Source organism: Leptidea sinapis, chromosome 12 (genome assembly GCF_905404315.1).
Source record: "Leptidea sinapis chromosome 12, ilLepSina1.1, whole genome shotgun sequence".
In the NCBI taxonomy this organism is placed as follows: Eukaryota; Metazoa; Arthropoda; class Insecta; order Lepidoptera; family Pieridae; genus Leptidea; species Leptidea sinapis.
The window spans coordinates 3,935,325-3,955,889 of NC_066276.1; the positions used below are offsets into that span (position 1 = coordinate 3,935,325).

At 33.5% G+C, this 20,565-nt stretch overlaps 2 protein-coding genes across 2 annotated transcripts in view; one reads left to right on the forward strand and one right to left on the reverse strand.

Annotated features, from left to right (window-relative positions):
* The window catches only part of LOC126967124 (acid sphingomyelinase-like phosphodiesterase 3a), a 148,566-nt gene extending 137,735 nt beyond the window's left edge, over positions 1 to 10,831 (reverse strand). Inside the window, exon 1 of the mRNA XM_050811545.1 lies at positions 10,681 to 10,831. The gene's annotated coding sequence lies outside the window, so the exon portion shown is untranslated. The remainder of the gene's footprint in view (positions 1 to 10,680) is intronic.
* On the forward strand, positions 4,231 to 11,238 carry LOC126967131 (centrosomal protein 20-like). Its single transcript, XM_050811555.1, has 2 exons — positions 4,231 to 4,384; positions 9,915 to 11,238. The coding sequence occupies exons 1-2, from the start codon at positions 4,289 to 4,291 to the stop codon at positions 10,236 to 10,238; spliced, it is 420 nt and encodes a 139-aa protein (XP_050667512.1). The 5' UTR covers positions 4,231 to 4,288; the 3' UTR covers positions 10,239 to 11,238.
* The last annotated feature ends 9,327 nt before the right edge of the window (positions 11,239 to 20,565 follow it).

Consider the following 20,565-nt stretch of genomic DNA (forward strand, 5'->3'; position numbering starts at 1 on the left):
GAAATTGTAAATATACGTGGTTAAAATAGTGATTAGACTATTTAAAATATGTTAACAGTTAAGTTATTGATAAATTTTATTTTGGGTTCATTATCAAAATAACATTGTTACAGTAAAATATCGTGATACTATGCGTTTAAAATATTTTTATTTTATCGTTAAAATTCCCTTAATTTATACTATCCGGAAATTGTTGCTAGAAACGACATACAACTAAGTACTGGTTTAAATATCTATACTAATATTATAAAGCTGCAGTGTTTGTTTGTTTGTTTGTTTGTTTGAACGCGCTAATCTCTGGTACTACTGGTCCGATTTGAATGATTCTTTCAGTGTTGGGCAGTCCATTTATCGAAGAAAGCTATAGGCTATGTTTGTATGTATGTATCCTTTTTTTTTTAAATTAGGGATCTGTAATAAAATTGCTATTTTGTAACACAAGGTGTAAAATGGAAAACCTATTTTTGCGTGCGCTGCAAAAACTATTGACAATAGAACAAAATGATGTACAGGCTATAATATAGGCAATATTTTATTACTTATAAAACTATCGCGTGAATTATACTTTATATGGCAAAACAACGTTTGCCGGGTCAGCTAGTAATGATATATTTTTATGCAATTATCATCAAATTTTTGAGAATTTATCATTTAAAATCTTAGAAATATTTAATACGAAACTTTTGGGGCGGTGGTAATCAGTTGTATTTTAAACCGACTTCAAAAGGGAGGTTCTCAATTCGATCGGTATTTTTTTAATTTATGTACACCGATAACTTTGAGATTTATGATCCGATTTACGTGATTCTTCTCTAGTTCGATGCAGAAAAGCTGCCATTTTGTCTTATTTAAAATTTTACATAGTTTGGCCCAGTAGTTTTCACTTTATGAACATTTTTTATGAAAATTTTTGTCTACGTGAATGATACAATTGGTTTTTTTGTGTATGGTTTTATTAGGAGTTTTCATTTAGGTTGATTATAATTATTACTTACTGACACTAAAAAGTAAAAAAAAAACTACGTATTGAAAAAATCGACTTCAAAAACTGAAAAGTATCAAATAACTAAAAATCTAATATAATGCACCTCTTATGCAAAACTTTACCCTTAATATAAATAAAATTCTATTATTTTTATGTGCTACATATTGATAGCTTTGAAGTCGGTGCCAAGCCAAATGTAATAGTAGGTACCTACACTCGCCACGCGTGACTTTGAGCGGATTGGCTTCGTCTAGAACAAAACAACCCAAGCGGACAGACACGTGTGACCAGATGAACTTAATAATTAGAGTAAGTAAGCGGTTTATAATATTAAGTTTTATTTTGCTTAGGGCTTGGCACCGACTTAAAACCTATCAATAGGTAGCATAATTATAGAAATAAGAAGACACTGGGGTCATATATCATCAGTAAGTATTTTGTATTTAATTAATTTCAATGTAAAATAACACGAACCGTATGTTACAAAATTTAAAAGATACCATTGAATGTCAAGATGCCATGCACACAAGAATCTAATAGTTGCCGTAATAGAAAAGCTATTGTTCTTAGGTAGTGCGGCATCTTGTTGGAGCGCAGCGGAGACAAATCCCTAATCTAAGATTTTCACAGAAAATTACTAACACAGCTATTATTAACAATTATTAATAAAACTCGAAAACAATACTTTATCACATAAATATTAAAATCGCAATGCACCACATAATTGGTTTCTACCAATTCACTCCTAAGCAATAATACAAAGTGCAGAGCCATTGAAGGTAGTGAGAAAGAAATCAGACAATTACTTGATTCCATTTCTAAGGCAATATCATCTGAAATACAGTCTATTACAAACCGAATCGTACGAAAGCACGCGAGTTTTCCGTGTCTCATACAAAATTGTCTCAAATCAAACTCTATTACTGGAATTGGATCACTTAAGCGCCGCCGAGAGAGACATTGTTTTTTATCCAACTTAATACAGTCTTAATATTTCTTTTTGTAATACGTTTGCGTACATATTTATTTTGAATGACAGTAATATAAATCAGTTATGGTTTCTTCTTATTATAATATTATCTCTAATATGAATGTGTCTATAATTTTTTTCCTATTGTATCACTGAGTTTCTTGCGCCCATTCTTCTCAGGTCTTTGGCAGTCTCTTTTGAATGGGTGATAGTTTTTGACGTTCAATAAGTGATTTTAAATCCTATTTTGAATAAAAATATTTGAATTTGAATTTGAATATGGTGATTAAAATCCTGGGACACTTCTCAATGATCCTATTATATCCATATGTATATAATATATATTTACAATTTATAAAAAAATTCGTTATTTTTGATCATCATACTATTCCTAATTTAAACTTATTTAACATTTATATTAAACTTGTGTTTATATTTCTATTAAAGCGATTTTTTTTTCAATTATTTAGTTATTAGGTATTTATTTTATTTGTGTACTACATATATGTAGCATGTGCCTTGTTTTTGGCTACAGGGTATCGGACATAAAAAAGATCGTCATTTTAAAGATCCCAGTAAGAAAAATGGGACAGACTATATAAATTATTGAATTGCAATCGATCTTTGATAAGTTTGCCAAGTTCAAATTAAAGGCCGGAACGCATTACCACGGCACTGCGCAGCGCTGCACTGTGCGGCACAAAGCCTCAAAATATTATTTCAATCATTTTGTATGGTACATGTCGCACTACAATAATTTCACGCGCAGTGCAGTGACGCTCTGTGCGACACATTGTAAAATTTTTCGAATTTTGTCTTCGACATTCTGAAGTAAGTGTGAAATCATGCAATCATTAGGAAGGCGAGGAAACAAAAATAGTGATATTTGCCTTCTTGATAGCTTGGACCTTGGTATTTCAACAATCAATTACTTCTTATTTTTCCCTTTCATAATTCGTTTGTTAAGAAATAATGACCTAATCCTAATCACTATTGCTCATTTTGTAAAGCGCAGCGCCGCTCTAATGCGGGCCGACCTTAATCCGATATTTGAAGTGGTTGGAAAGCACGTTTAAGGATGCTGTTACATACAAACATACAAGCTAAGAAAAATAAGACTGATATTATTGCATTGTCATGGGTGCTTGATAAGCTGAAATGTTTCACTTAAATCCACTGATCGAAAAATATAGTAAAAACCACTAGACAGGCAGTTGTGTTTGACAGCAAATTTTGTGTGCCTATTGGAAGCGCTACGAGCGTCAAGAGAACTAATTTTGACGTATAATACAAATGGCTGCGAGAGAAACGTAGTACACTGAAGTACTTTTGCATTTTTATTTAATTTTGTTTATTTTCTGTAAACAATTTTTTTTTGGAAATAGTTTCCCACCATCGATGTTTGTTTAGCTGAGGTTTTCATCACTAGTTTACTTTCGCTATGGCTAACAGCGCCAAAATTTCTTTTGCACTAATACTGTCTCGTAGGAGTATTAGAATCTAGTAGAGATCTACTCTACGTCTCTTGCTTTTGAATAAACGGAGACATAAGATTTAATTATATTATGTCAAACAATCTCGAATCCATTCGTAGATCATTTCTGAAGTCTGCTGGTTCTAAAACACCTATTCATTTTATTTTTTCAATTTTAATTGAGCCAATGGCCAGGGCCTAGGCAAAGGCCAATATTTCGATGCTGGACAACACTGGAGCCATCCTGGTACTTATACGACACGTACGAATTCGTCGCGATTTAAGTGGTGACTGATTCAGTAACTAAATTTAGGACAGTATGATCAGAAGCTACTAATGTGTCTCTAAATTTGCTTTTGAATTTAGATGAATAAATTCAGTCAAGTGTAATAACCGCATAAGAATTTAATTTTATTATATAATTAAAAACACCACAATAGTCCGTTGACAAAAATACTTAAAAGTAATGTTACTTTTAAGATTATTGTTGTTTTGTTTTTATATTTGATTTATATGAACCAATATATTTCAATCATAGAGTAGGGATTTTTTTTATGGTAAATGAGGACAAACGAGCGTACGGGTCACCTGGTGTTAAGTGATCACCGCCGCCCACATTCTCTTGCAACACCAGAGGATTCACAGGAGCGTTGGCGGACTTGAAGGAAGGTATTCATTTGGGATGAATACTTATTTGAATAAACAAAACGAGTTTTATTATATACTTTTTCTTACAAGTGATTCGCAGCTTCAAACTGACACAATGATTAAAAAATATAATCCAATCAATGTAATGTTTCAAAATCAATTACGTCAGAAACGAGTATCTCATCCATAATTAATTGAATATTTTAATGAAATGAACGAAAACAAAGCAGTTTCCGATAAAGAGCTCTTGGAAGCAATAAAAAATCTTTTGAAGAAAAGCGGTCATCTGAATAAATTTCAGGCCGAGGTAAGGTAACCATAACATGCTTAACTTAAAATTAATTAATTTACGGAATTCATTTCTTGTGACTATTATCCTCGATTTATTTATATTTGGAAATTCATTTTGAATATAATATTGTAACAATTTAGGTTACAGATTTCATAAATATAACAATAATGAGTAAAATATAATAAAAATCTCTAAAGTACTGTATGAGTTTTACTACATCTTATTACAAATAAAAGTAATAACATAATTAATATTACCGAATTTTTATATTATTGTTTCTTCTGGAGACGACTCATAGATTTATTGTTCACTTTTATTCGTTTATCAACTTTTTTAAAACAAGTGTTCAACACATGTTCAACTTTTTTGTAATAACACAGTTTTTTTTTAATGCAGTGTTGATTTTAGAAATACTCTCTACATGACCACAAAAACTAAACAATAAATAACACAATATAAAATCGAAATAAAATGATATAGCCATAAAAATATTACAGACTAGCTGACCCGACTGACGTTGTTCTGTATATAATAAATAAAATAATGTTTTTATATGAATTTGTCAATAATATATTATAATATCAAAAATTACTTCGTAAAATATGCACCCTGCTGTCGTAATGAAATTGTTTCACAGCACAACTGTCAAACCGTGCGTCAATAAATTCTCTCATAATTTTTTTTTTTATTTATTTATTTATTTAGGTGCACCAACAGATTATACACTATTACTAGCTTATAAAAATAACAAAATAAGTATAAATTATGGTGTAAATCCAATTTCAGGCAAACCAGCATGCATTTTTGAGTTGCACAAGTGCGGGGTTGCAAGTTTACAATGAAAGAATATTGTATTGTACTATTATAATGTAGAAGTAACAAGTGAAAAAAAAAATACCAAAAATTAAATTTTGGATATAAATCAAAACAAAGCATACGTTATGTGGTTTCTGCACTCATAAATTGCTGCAATAATTTTTTGTAATGCGGAGGGGAGGAGGAGTGGATGTCAACACGAATAGTTTTGAAAAGATTATTGTGCTCCCGGCAGATCGTTTCTAAAACACTATTAGCACCGAGTTCAGTTCTATATAAATTTTCAATAAAAGGTTTGAAATTTGTGAAACGTGCACTTTCGCGTGGCACTGAAAATTTAATTTTGGCTAGGATATTGGGACAGTCTAATTTGTGATTTAAAATTTTGTATAGAAACATTTGATCATTCACCCAGCGACGATTTTCTAGTGACGTTATATTAAAGAAATGCAATCTATCATTATAAGAGGTTAACTCGAACTGTTTTTTTTCATGTACTGACAATAAAAAAAGAAAGCGTTTCTGGATTCTTTCGATTCTTTTGATAGGATCCTTATAGAATGGATTCCAAAAGGTGGAGCCGTATTCTAATAAACTACGAATTAGAGCAAAATAAACCATTTTAAGAGCTAAACATGATTTAAACGTTTTGCAATTACGCCAAACAAAGCCTAATAATTTGTAACATTTATTGATTGTTACATCTATGTGTGTATTGAAGGATAATTTCTTGTCTAAAATAATTCCAAGGTTCCACTTCATCTAACAAAACATTATTTAAAGAATATGAAGTATTAAGCGGAATTCGTTTCTTTGTAAATTTTATATGCTGACATTTTTTTACATTAAGGGGCAATTTATTTTTAATAGACCATTCGGAAATACTGTTTAAGTCATTTTGAAGGGAAATCGAGTCTAACGGATTTTGGATAGATTTAAAAATCTTTAGGTTGTCAGCAAATAACGAAAAATTTGAAGATTTTATATGGTTACACAAGTCTTTAATAAATACTAAAAATAATATAGGACCTAGATGGGATCCCTGAGGGACTCCAGATGGAGCCATGAATGGATCTGATTGATACCCGCAAACCACAACTTGTAGTTGTTTGTACAACAAAAACGACGAGAGCCAGGACAGTAAAGTTCCTTGAATGCCAGCGTTATGTAGTTTACTTATTAACATTGAGTGGTTGACCCGATCGAAAGCTTTACTAACATCCATATATATAGCGTCCACTTGGTGTCCCTTGTCTATATTATCGATTACTTGAGTTGTAAATTCAGTTAAATTTGTTACGGTAGACATTTTATTGCGGAAACCATGCTGTTGAGGGACTAAAATAGATTTCAAATGAAAAGAAAGATGAGGACATATCAAAGATTCGAAAACCTTACCAAAAATATAGAAATTGGCCTGTAGTTGATTATATCATCCGCTTGTCCGCTTTTCGGAATTGGCACAACATTAGCGGACTTCCATTTTTCAGGAAATATCCCAGTAGCCAGAGATCGATTATATATAAGATATAGCGGATAGGACAGAGATGAAGCGCAGTTTTTAATGAAATTAGCCGGTATCTTATCAGGACCAGCTCCTTTTCTATCGTCTAGTTTTTTCAAGGCTTTTTCTATTGAATTTTGGTCTAATAAAATTTTGAAAAGAGATTTGTTTGCTGAATCTGCAACTGCGTTATTATCTGTGGTAGAAAATATATTAGGCTTGATTCTAATGTCCGTATGATCTGGTTGTGTATAAACTGTGGAAAAGTGTTCAGCAAAAGCATTACAGATTGATGAGGGAGACGATACTTGTGTGCCTTTAAATGTCATTACGTTTGGAACCGTTCCCTGACTTTTTCTTTTAGATTTTAAAAATGACCACAGTACTTTCATGTTATTTTTACAAATTAAATCTTCTATACTTTTTTTATAATTAACGTAACAACTATTTATTAGAGTGTGACATCTTTTTCTAGCTTCTTGAAAATCGTATTCTGTGAGAGGACATTTTGTTTTTTTTGTATTTCAGACGGAAGGCCTCCTTTTCCTTAATTAACCTGATAAGGTTGTGTGTAAACCAAATAGGGTATCTACCTCTACTAGCTGTCATTTTGGGGACGTGTTTTTCCATAAGTCCTTTAATAATGCTATAAAATTTCTCTATCATTTGGTTAATAGTGTCCGTTGTTTCGAAAATATTATCCCAATTATTTTCCCTTAACTCTTTGTTAACAATTTCATAATTAGCGCGATGAAAGTTGTATTTTATAATTTTGTTTGGACTTAGTAATTCCTGTTTGTGGAAATTAAATACGGAAAGTAATGGTGGGTGATACGGATCAATTTTACTTAACGAGATATCCGAAGGAAGTACTTTAGCTTGCAGTGACCCACTGCAAAAAACTAAATCTAAAATTTTGTTGCCTTTATTAGCGATGTTATTATATTGTTTAAAGCTATGAAGGGACATAAAATCTGTAAGAAGATAACCTAAATTGCAGTTAGTGTTAGTCGATTGGGTAAGAGTTACGTCTAAGTTCGACTTTACTGCTGCCCAATGTATAAAGCTGAGATTGAAATCACCGAGGAGAATGACATCACTTTCGTTGTCAGTATTTAATAAGGCTTCACTTATTGAAGATAGTTGCTTATCAAGCTTAATTAAAGTTATGGGTGGAGGTAGATAAACGGCGCAAATGTGTAATATTTGAGAGGATTTTCCTGTATAACCTGTAACCGTGACCCAGAGGTCCTCGTTATCACTTTCCCATCATGTGTTACGAGAAGAGCTATATTTCTTTGAAACAGCGATTAAAATCCCCCCACCTTCATCCTTCGAACTACTAGTGCTGCATCTATCCCTCCGAAAAATATTATAATTGTCATTTATTATTTCAGCATCTAGCACACTACTGTTTAGCCAAGTTTCAGTGATAACTATAATATCGTACTCGCACTCCATGGTATTCAAGTAAAAACTTTGTAATTTACCCCGTATACTTCTAGCGTTTTGGTAGTATACACTAAATTTGCTAACAGAGCCTTTTATGCATTTACAGATAATCATTAAACCACAAAAAAAATATACGAATAAAATTAGATCTTAATTTTACTAAGAAAATCACTATTTTTAATCCATATAGCAGGCGACGAATCATCCTTTCTCATCATAATGCGACCGTGACGCACCCAAAGGTATTTGTAACCTTGATCCTTTTTATAAGTGCGAGCCAAAGCATGGAGAGTACGGTTCGCTGGTGAGAGGTGTTCAGACACGTAGATAGGGGTTTTATCGGCCGCTATGCCGAGGTGAGAACTGTTCAGTTTGTCCAATGGGTTCGATTTGTTGAATTTTAAACATGCACCAAGAAATTCATCTCGTTTTCGCGGCGATGTGAGCTTGAGGATAACAGACCGCGGCCTGCTGCTATTTGTGTTGACCTTAGCTATCCGGGTGCATGAGATAATATCACTTTCAGCGATTGGATAAGAAATGGTTTTACCCAGTTCTATAACCGTAGTAATAAGATTTTCCCTAGGGAACTCTGGAACACATTGAAGGTCTAAGTTGGATTCGCGTGCCCTCTGTTCTATTTCCGACATTTTATTGTTTAAATCACACACGCTATTCTGAAGTTTAGTATTATCCCCGCGAAGGGTTGACACCTCCGATTTTAGACACTTAATTTCGCCTTGCATCTCGTCGAATTTACTAGACATAAACTCGACGGTTTTGATAAGTTCTGGTATCTGTTGTATTAGATTCTGAAGTGTCGCCAACTGTGTGTTGATGTTGTGTGCCAAAGACGATCCCAAATTATGTATTTTTGTCGATATTGCCTCCTCAAACCGATTAAAACGCTCGTCGAATGAAGAAAAGTCGACTTGAACTTTGGACTCACTCAATGGATCTAGATCCGACGTCTTCACTGGGGTGTTGGTGTTGTCACCCTTTGGCCGAGGCATCTTGCACTCTGGGCACTTCCAAGCGGCCTTGGCTTTTGAAGACAACTTCGAGAAATTCTCCTTCGACAAACCAATACATCCATAATGGTAGTGGTTAGGACACAAGGAGCAGGTTAATCTCTCAGCAGAGGCGACGGATTGCTTACAACCACTACAAGAACTCATTGTTTCAATGACAATATTCAATCTTTTAGCAGTACAAAATATGTAGGTAATTAACGTGTTATGAATAATACCTTGTTTACGACGATCTAACTGCTCGTGTCATCGCTGCATAGCACGCTTGTGGCAAAAAGGTCGTAAGTGCTGTGCAAGACGCGTCGCTTACGCGTTTCCGCAAGTTTGTCAGAACAAGATTTTGTTTAAAATTGTTTAGTTCGTAAATCACTGTAGCTACACTTACTAACTGTAATTTTAAGTAATATTTAAGGTTTATATTAACTTAACATGAAACACTACTTTTAAAATAATAATTAAAACTTGAATCGCAATAATTTGAATAAAAATACGGAGAAAATATTCAAGCACCCGCACCTCGCAACGCGCGACGATGAATTGTAAATATGTATGGATACATCAAAGGAAAAACAAATTTGTTGTTTTTATTTAATTTAGCAGCATTTTCCTATTTATTCACCTTTTAAACCTTCCCTGGGCTGCCACAAATAATTTAAGACCAAAATTTGCCAAATTGGTCCAGCCGTTCTCGAGTTTTAGCGAGACTAACGAACAGCAATTAATTTTTATAAAAATATTACAGATAAGAGCAAAAGTCACGGACATACTGAGAAATCGGGAAGACTTGGACAAAAACACCATCCCGGAGCCGACAGAGGAGGTATTGCTCATCAACGAACTTGTGAGGGAATATCTGGAATGGAACGGATATTTATATACAGCATCTGTGATGGTGACAGAGACAGCCATGCCGAGTAAAAGTAAAACACGTGGCGAGCTTTGTGCTGAAGTGGGAGTGAAGGATGATGAGAAGTCATCAGCTCTGCCACTCTTGTCCAACATAGTGGCAGCATATACCGAACGAATTAAGAGGAAGTTGAATAAAGTCAGAAAAGACGATCAATAAATATGAGAATAATAACTACTGTATTATACATATGTCGATTTATGTGAATATTATTTTTTGATTATTTTATTATATAAAATATATGGTACTTAGTAAATCAACTGCCTACATCGGCTTAGTAGATAAAAAAACTTGTTACACTCCGGGAGTGGGAGCGGGAGCAGAAGTGAAAACTTGAAGATGAACGTTGTGCATTTTTGAATTTTTTGGAATGCTTTGTTAATAATTTCGCACGAATTGCTCTATTTATCAGTAGGTATAAAAGTACTAGCATTTATGTGGTTTACAATATTGTATTATTGTGCTATCTTACACAAAAATGACTAGTCGCAATGGGTAATCTAAGAGATTATTTTGAGTGGACTGTATGGAAAAAAAGGTAGCGGGGTTCGTCTCCTTGTAATACCAATTACCTCAATGCAGTAAAATTCCAGGGACTAACCTTGATATCTTCTGTAGGCCTCGCCAGGACGTCCTTCACTTTATTACCACAGACATAGCTTATTTTCAAATTAATGTAAATTATGAAGAGCTCAAAATATTAAATAAAAAGTTTATTATATGAGGTAGCGGCGCGCGCGCGCATCGAACGCACGTTTGAGATGCGGGGGTCGACGTATACTCTTCACGGTCGCTTCGCGAATAATGTCGCGATCCAAGTTAGCCCTTTCATTCTACGTAACGAAGCTAAGTGGCGCAACCAATGACAATTTATATTACATTAAATTAACACTTCAGAACTATTACAATTATTTTACATTAAAAAGTTTATCTCTCAGAAAAATCAACTTCCATCCATAATTTCAACGACTGTCTTACTCTGACGAATTTTTGATCAGGTCATGTGTTTCACTTTTTATACCCATCCCAAGTAAAGTGCTCGACGCCGCTAAATAAGTTTTCAATTCAAAATGCTCCGACACTTACAAATAAAACGAATATTCTTAGTTTTATTTAAATATTTTTACTTTTTATTAAACATCCAAGATTTTATAAAAAATTTCATAGTTTTATTGTATTATAGCTGTTATAAAAGTCGCCTTTATTTCACTTCTTACTCAGTAGGTTAATTGCTTGATATGTGGTTCAGTTAGCTCACAAAAATCTGGACCATACGAGTAGGCGAGTTTACTTTCAATATATGTTTGTTTCAAATATCGCTTTAAGAACTATTTATTACTTATCGGACTAAATGAAAACATGTTGCTGCAGAGACTACGACCGTAGTATATATTGTATATATATCATTTTTAAGCCTGTAACTAACAAAATATGGGCCTCTGTTACCCCAATAAAGAAATTTATTATTATTATTGTATTCTTTGCACATTCATGCTAAAAAAGCGTGTAAATTACTCTAGGGCTCTGACTTCTTACGATAGGGTTCATATCCTTACAAATTCTTTCTCCTATTAATATAGATTTGTATTTGCTTACGATGTGACAAGGTGTTTTTCATATTTTCCGCAACAGAATCAACACCTACAATTGTGGAGAGACCACACAAATGAGTTTTCTTGCCATAGCTCAGTTCTGTAGCCACTCGAGTAAATGCGCCTGTCAACTGCTCTTCTCTCACTCCCCCTGGTGTCATACACAAGTAAGGCTACTTACTACTTAAGGATGCATCAACCTTTAGAGCTTGAATTAGCTGAGTATAAGTAAGCATGTTAGAACAGGTTTCCAGAAAACAAGATTACTGGGGAACTTGCCAACAAGTCCTCCGGTTGATATTTCTCATAATATTTTGAGTTCAACATTGACTCTCGCGGGAATGAAGGGTTGAAGTTAACCAGAACAATTAAATTACCTCATGAATAAGTTATCTCCAAACATGATGCCATAATGAATTATTTTATAAAGTTTACGCTCAAAGGAATATATCTACTAGTTCTGTTACTCTTAGAATTAGATTAGATTAAATTTTATTATGTATCTATTTCATGAAATAACAATCAATTTTCATTCCAAAAAGTATTGTAACACATAATAAATATTAGGGGTTAAAGTATGATATTGCCGATTTGTAATGAAAGATTGAAATTGGTATTTTTAATTTCACATTTTTTTTTTAGCATAATAATTATCATAATTACCTATATATTGCTCCCGCTAATAGGAACGTCATTTATGCCTTTGCGATAGAACTCTGGTGATCTAGATTCGAAAAACTGTGTGAAAGCATTTTAGACCACCTGCCGAGAAGATAACTTCTTATAATGGTTATCCGTTGGAGCAGGGTCAGGCAAATACGGAGGGTGACGAAATGTTTCTAATTGCAGTTCCTGTAAAGTTAAAACGTTTTCTCGTGCAGTATGAAGTCTCGCGTTATCATGGAGCAATAATGGTGAAGATCGATTCATGAGTCGGGGCTGCTCCACTGCTAGTTTTGCTATCATTGTTCGGAGTTCGGCACAGTAGACATCTGTCGTTATTGCTTGACCAGATCGGAGAAAGCTATAGTGAATAACACCATGCCGAGACCACCGAACAGTTACCATTGCCTTTTTATTGGTAAGTTTTGCTTTAAGACACTATTGCGGCGTTTGATATGGGGTTAGCCATTGCATTTTTTGCTTAGTTATTGTAAAGAATCCACTTCTCATCGCATGCCATAATTCGATCTAATATTCCTTCATTTCTGTATCGAATCAACAAGGCAATACAAGTTTCAACACACGTTTCTTTCTGCAGATCAGTCAAATCACTAGGCACCCATTTTTCATTTAAATTTTTATTTCATTAATTAGATGCAAATGAGTCAATATTGTTGGTATGGTAACGTTAAACCATGCTGCTAAATCCTAGGCAGTTTGGCTAGGATCGGCTTCCACCATCTCTTTCAATTTATTGTTATTTACCTGTGTGGGCGGTCTTCCACGACGTTCGTTCTTCAATTTTATTAGCATTTAGCAGTCCCCTCTCCAAACACAGCATTGATATTGCGAGCTGTTTCTGCCACGTTAGTTCCGTGTCGGAATTCGTATTCAAACATCAGTAAAATTTTCGAAGTATCCATCTTTCTTGTCTAAGCTGAATAAAAAACGACTGAAAGTCGATTATTGAACGTTGCACACCTTAAGAAGAACTACATTGGTACCATGCGAAAAAAGTTTCACTCAAAAATCTCAAACCATGAATGTTCAATGTCAATTCGAAGTACCTTATACAATAAAACGGCAATTTCATACTTTACCCTACCATTTACAATTCCCTATTACTTAAAACTAATATTGTGTTAGTAAAAATACCATACGTTTTCTGCAATGATTTAAAAAAAGTTTCTATTTTCCTCTATATTTATTTCAGGTCTGCCAATAAATGTTACATTTAATCAAATAAAAACATATTTACTTACAAGAATTGCAGTCTGACCTGAAATAACAGAAAAAAAAAAGTTTAAAAAGGAAATATAGATAGGTACATACCTACTACACCCACACAAGTCGTAATTTTTTGGTACATCCTTAAGTGTCTTATGAGAATATGTGATGAGGCAAGCAAGTAGTTAATGTAATGGGTGCCGCATGGGATTCTTGATTAAGCCCAAAATGCAGCCTTGCTATTGCCTTGTCTAGGTCTCGAAGTCTCACTAGCTACAGCGCCCTTCATTCCCGAACACAAATAACTGCACAATACTGCTTCGAGGCAGTAAAAGTCGCTGTGATCAACAACTAACCGGCATCCTTTGTAAGCCTACCATGGGTGTTATCTAATTATTGGTTTCTCAGTGTCACTAAAAGAAAATAAAAATAATTTTATCGATTAAAGTATAATATTGATACAATATTACACACATTTTCCTGCCCCAAACAATGGGTGGATAACTATGGGTGCAAGACAACGATATATATTTACTCGTAATAAGAAATACTTACTTAAATACATATATAAACATTCATGACTCGGAAAAAAACATTCTATATTAATTTTGCACCTAACAGGATTCGAACCCAGAACCTCTAGCTCAGTGGACAGGCTATCTTACCTCTGGGCGATATGGGTCGCTATACTGGGCTATATCAGCCTAGCAAAACTCTCTAACGGTCATTCCCAATATTCAGTCTATCTCTGATTGTGGCCTACTTAAGATAAACAATCGTAACTATCGTTGACTTTTCTGTCCCAATAAACTTATCGACGGTAACTCATCATATCCGTACTCGCTATCTCTCAATGGGACGACGTATAGCTTACCAGCGATAGAAGTTTGTATGGAAATTTAATTCACGCGTCCCAATATAAGGTGATAAAAATGACTTATCGGGTATAATGTGACAGCTTTAGATTATTGACAGCTAATTTCTGACAGAAGAAGGTTTTATTAAGAAGGAAAATTTATCTATATCTGTAGATAGTATATTGGGAACAGCAACAGATTGACGATGACGGCTATAATCTTGTAAAAAACGGAGATAGCCGAAATCCACTACGTTTTAAGCAACTGTGCGCTTTCAAATTTAGCCGGATTATGCTTCGTCGCCCAATTGTAATTACTATTTCAAACTTATGTTAAATCTCACAGCACGTTTCATACTAAACTAAATTTAAATTATTACTCAGGTAGCCTCTTCAATATTCTATTACAATTAGTAGTATTGACGTAAATGTCTATTTGTAAGCGTTCCCTTGTGATCATAATAAAATGGACGGATGATAATAATAAAATGAACTGTAGGGGATTAATTTGATTAATGAGGAATTATATTATTCTCGACTTTCAAAATACAATATGGGCCGTTGATGGCTGATATAAAAATATGTGGAAAACAGTGATTTTCCTGGCGTCTTTGATGGCAATTAATGACAATTAATAAAACAGCTCTTTGTACAGTTTCACCTTAGTTCAGTTAATTCAACAAATTCAAATTCAAAAACACTTTATTCACGTAGGTCACGGAAATGACACTTATGAATGTCAAAAAAATAAATAAAAATATTGTTTCTTATTGAATTTACCGTTACTTCGTAAAGGGTTGAGCTAATGAGAAGAAGTAGCAAGAAACTCATTGCCACTCTTTTAAGTCAAGATTTACATTTTAATTGTTTTACAAATCATTTCAATTACAATATTTGCAAAGTGACGCAACAAAAATACTCAAATGTCAAAAACTGAAAGGCTTACACGAGTAAGTCAAAAGTAAATTAATTCTTATATATATACACAAGAGTTATTGAGTATAGTAGTTGAGGATAGATGCATCAATCCACACATACCGTAAATAAATAGAGGCATTAGGTGAGCATTTCATAAAATAAAATATTTAATAACTTTAACTTTAAAGGAAATAATAATAATAAAAAACACATCAAGCAGACCTCCCGGTAACAAGATCATCCAGCCACCCCTTGACGAGCATGACGCATGGACCAGCCATAGCATCGAACAAATTTCTAAACAATATTTTTACAATTTAAGATTAGCGATTTATATATTTTTTTTATTAATTTAAGTCCAAAATAAATAAGTAAATACTAACAATTTTAAAATTATTATGCTCACGTCATGATAAAAACCAACGGTGAGTTAGATATTTCACAGAAATACTATTCTAAAGTAATAACATTCCCGAGACTTGTAGCATGCTCTCGTGGACTACAAGGCAGCTGTGCTAACATGATGTTATGTTGTGTTTCAACCTCCACAAAGCTTTAGAAGATTTAAATCGAGAAATAACACATTCTGACAAGTCCCGCAACACATAAACGTTATCATTTTTTATTTTAGTTATCTTATTATTATTTCTTTGATTAACGCGAGTGTTACACATTTAAATGAAACACTTTTAAAGGATATAAACGCGTGTGATTTTTAACTGTGTTTTTACACTACATTTTTGCGTAAAAGTTACATTTTTCATTTTAGTTAACCCGACTTATCAAGACCTTTCTAGATCTCGTTTTCAGGAGGACTGCAGATGAAACGTAACTTAAATAAAAATAAAATTTAATTTTTACGAAACAAACCAATGTTTCAACACAGTTACAATTATACGCTTATTAATCCTTTAAAAGTGTATTTTTTTTTAAATTTTGTTATTTTTTTAAACGGTCATAGCATGAAAAATCGGTGCGAGCCGAAATGCACGCAAAAGTTACCATCGTACAAGAATTAAGCATTTTATTTATACCTTTTGAAGACTTTCGTAAGTCTAAACAGTTTGTTATTTTTTTAAAGTGATAAATAAATTAATTGTTTAGATTTGAAAGAACGACATACAAGTCAATTTCCTAATATGCAAATATTGGGGTTGAGCAGGTTATCAACTTTAAAGTAGATCCTGTAGATGATGTCACAACCTGAAAGTTGAACAAGAAATAAAAGATTTATCAACGATGCGTCACTCGCATGGTTGGCTCAGTGGAAGAGAACTTGCACGGAACGCAAGAGGTCGCGGGTTCGAGTCCCACAACTTCATAAATTTTGATTTCAAATTTAATTTACGTACTTATAAAATATTTGGCGTAATCGGCAGGGCTACTTACAATCACGCTCAAAAATCAATTACATATGAAGATATGTCCTTGTTGTTTTTTTTAGAGATAAAAATCTTTATTCTGATTGTCACTTAATTATGCTCATCAATTGGAATCGAATATTAATTTGTTGTTGTATCATTATTATGAGAGCCGAGTTCACCAACACACGTTTAAATAATAAACTGCTGTTTATAAACGGCCGTTTAAGCCTTAACTAATATTTTTGTGTTCATGATGCACTAACCATTGATTAGGTAAACCGATTGATTGACTTAGCCAAGTAGTGCACATAGTTTTACAATTGTTTTGCTCCATGAGGTAGTAAATTAAATGTATTAGATGATTTTAGTGTTTGCTTCTGTTTTTCTCCTATTTTGACTTTCTGTTGTGATGTTTTGTTAATGAACACTATAATAATATGCAGGTACCTTTAAATAAAGGCTGTTCTCAGCGAGCGGTTGTGCGGTTGTTTGATTCACAACATGGTGACAGCGGTGAACAGTAATTCATGTAAACGGAAAAGATGAAGTTAGCTAGCGTTATTATAATTTTTTAGAGTTTGTGTGTATATGTGTGTAATAACAATTATGGAATTCCAGCTCAAGTCCTGACGGACAATGGTCTGGCCTACAGTTCGAAAGAATTTGCCGATTTTCGGGCAAAATGGGGTTTTTAGCATATCACTACGTCACTTAACTATCCTCAGGCTGACGGCCGAAGTGAAAAAAGCGTACAAACTATAAAGAATGTGTTAATTAAAGCGACTAACTCAGGATCAGATTTTTATTTAGGTTTGCTGAACCCTAGAGCGTGCCCTCGCGACGGCTTAAGCTCACCCGCTGAATTGCTCATGGGACGCAAACTAAAGACCCGGCTTCCGACGCACGAGCTTACACTCAGACCGCACCGCGACTCTTCAGACTACCAGACCATGTTAAGTAAGTAGGTCAAGAGTAAAAATTATTATGATCGACACTTGCGAACGTGCCAATTTAGTTTAAAAATGTTGTACAAGGTACATAGGTAGATGATAATTAATTAAAATCAACGTTAACGGTTTTATGGAATGAAGCATGATTAAATCTAATATATAAAATTCTCATGTCGCGGTGTTTGTAGTTAAACTCCTTCGAAACGGCTTCGCCGATTCTCATGAAATTTTGAGTGCATATTGGGTAGGTCTGAGAATCGGACAACATCTATTTTTCATCCCCCTAAATGTTAAGAGTGGTCCACGCCAAATTTTTATTTTTATTTTTTTGACATTTATTTTTAATTTGTTTGATTATGAGTCAACATTAAAAAATACATAATAATAACTTCAAATTTTCACCCATCTACAATCAAACTCTTGTATCGCGATTTTAATATCGGCAATACAACGTTTGCTGGGTCAGCTAATAAATATAATTTTTATAATGCAATACTAACAGTACCTAATTATAATATTGTATAATGATATGATCTAAAACTTGCTAAAGTTAAGTCAATGAAATGTTAAGATTGGATTACGTATATTATAACGTATACATAATTCCAGTTAGTTTAAGTATATTTTATATGATTTTTTTTTTTAACTTTATAAAATAAGGGAAAAGATGTTGTGATATTTTGTTAATGAACACTATAATAATATGTGGGTATCTTTAAATAAAGTCAGTTCTCAGCGAGCGGTTGTTTGATTCACAACACTTTCCACAAGGAAAACAACGAAATGAGAAAAATAACATGCAATGTTTGTTTACTTGTTTCTTTGGCAACAATAACAATGGCAATTTACATTGACAGAAAGAAAGTTAATAAGCCGTTCACGCTATGGACATAACTTTGACAATACAAGCATTATATTTTACAGCATTCCAATGTTACCCTTCCATTTTTGGATGTCATTTGGTTAAGAGCAATTATAAATGAATATAGTGTCATCTTTACGCAGTCATATTACATCATTGGATCATTTGTAACTCATTCATTCAAAAACGATCGATTGGCAAACCGTTAGTTAAAAATACATTGTGAATACGAAAAAAGGCTTGTTTAAACAACTGTTAATAGAGCGGTTACGTAATCAACGATCTTATTGTAGTTGGTGAACTCGAGCCATAAAAGCTTAAAAAAATCTAATGATTAAAAACTGTCATTAAAACACGCGTTTAAAGCTTTAAAATAAAATTGATTAAAAGATTCTTTACTCAACTTTATTCCTCACAATTATGGGATTAACAGAGTTCGATAATTTGAGCTTATTACCTTGTGATATATTCAACTAAGCCTCGAATGTGGATAGATTGAACAGATATAACCCTTATTTTCATCAGGCGCGGCTTAGGGTTGATACAAATCAATCAAAGTCATACAAGTTAGAACAAAAACCTCAATGTATTTTACTTAGCTACATTAAATAACACAAATTATTTACTAACAGGGTATCATCTGATTGTCGCATTGGTGTTTTTTACCGCTACAATTATGTTGATATGTTGGTGTTCTAAGTCCGAAAAAAATATTTTAAGTAATATGAAAAGATATTATTAATTAAAGCGGAATGCTTTATATGCAAGAACTAGACATCCTTGTGAAAACTATTTGTTATGTTTTTTAAAGTGATAACCCTCACTTCTGGGATTAATTACACAAATAAAGTAGATTCTGTAGAAGAAGCCACAATCTGAGAGTTGAACAAAGTATACAAGATTTTATGACGATACGACACTGAAAGGGTTGGCACAGTGGGAAAGAGCGCTCGCACGGAACGCGAGAGGTCGCGGGTTCGGGTCCCACATCGTTCATAAAATTTTGTTTTCAGTTATATTTGTGTAATCCTTGTGAAAATCAAACCCGCTCCAGGCTTCTCATTAGTAACTAATTTACGATACTTGACCAATATGCTTATCATCGTCTTTAAAATCAAATAAAATCACATTATTCATTTAGATCAAGGAAATTACAGGAATGTCAAAAGTTTTTTTTTCTTTTTACATTTATCACTTCTTCGGAAAAGTTTGAGTTTTAATGAGAAAAAGTGGCGAGAAATTCATTACCAATCTTGATGAAGTCAATATTCACAGCTTCATCGTTTTACAAATCATTTCGATTACTATATATATCTGTATTATTTCATACAATATAAGTATATCACTATGTCTTCTATAACCTTGGCGTGAGTACAATCAGTTAGCAAAATTTAAAAACGATAAGAAGATAAATTTTATAAAATGAAAGAACGATAATAATATGTTACGAACAAAAAACATTAATCAAAAGAAGATAGATATAAATAGACCTGCCCTCCATTATTTAGGAGACACAAAACTATATTATTTATTAATATCAAGTGTTATACTAGACGGGGCAAGCACGGTCGCGTCAGAATCCTCGTGGCTGTCCATTTTTGTGGGTGCTTAACACGACAGCAAGTAAAACACAGTCTTACAAACACATGGTATAAAAACACCCAACAAACGTTATCATCATGCAACACTTCACAAACGGTAATAAAAAGTGGTGTTCCGGTTACAACCGCCTCTCTCGATAGTTCTTCCCTGAATGCCTGCGCTCGCCCGCACTCGCACCGCATGCCAATTACACCCTAGCCACGACGAGTGCCGAATGATCTTCGTTCTCGCTTCTTGCCTCAACGTTCATGACTGTAACATACTTATGTGGGCGTCCATAGTGAAATGCAAATTTTGGATTGACTTATGATATTGAAAGCAATAGTTTAGCGAAATGCTTTAAAGAAATTTAAATTTGTTTGAATTAAAGGCGTAATTCACTTGATTTTAGAATCTTTGGTAATGCTAGCATACATATCTTCACGCTTCTATGACGTGCTTGGCATAAAGTT

Coding starts and splice junctions, on each gene's coding strand:
- LOC126967131 (XM_050811555.1), top strand. CDS start 4,289: ATGAACGAAAACAAAGCAGTTTCCGATAAAGAGCTCTTGGAAGCAATA. Junction 4,385..9,914: donor TGAATAAATTTCAGGCCGAG/GTAAGGTAACCA, acceptor AAAATATTACAG/ATAAGAGCAAAAGTCACGGA.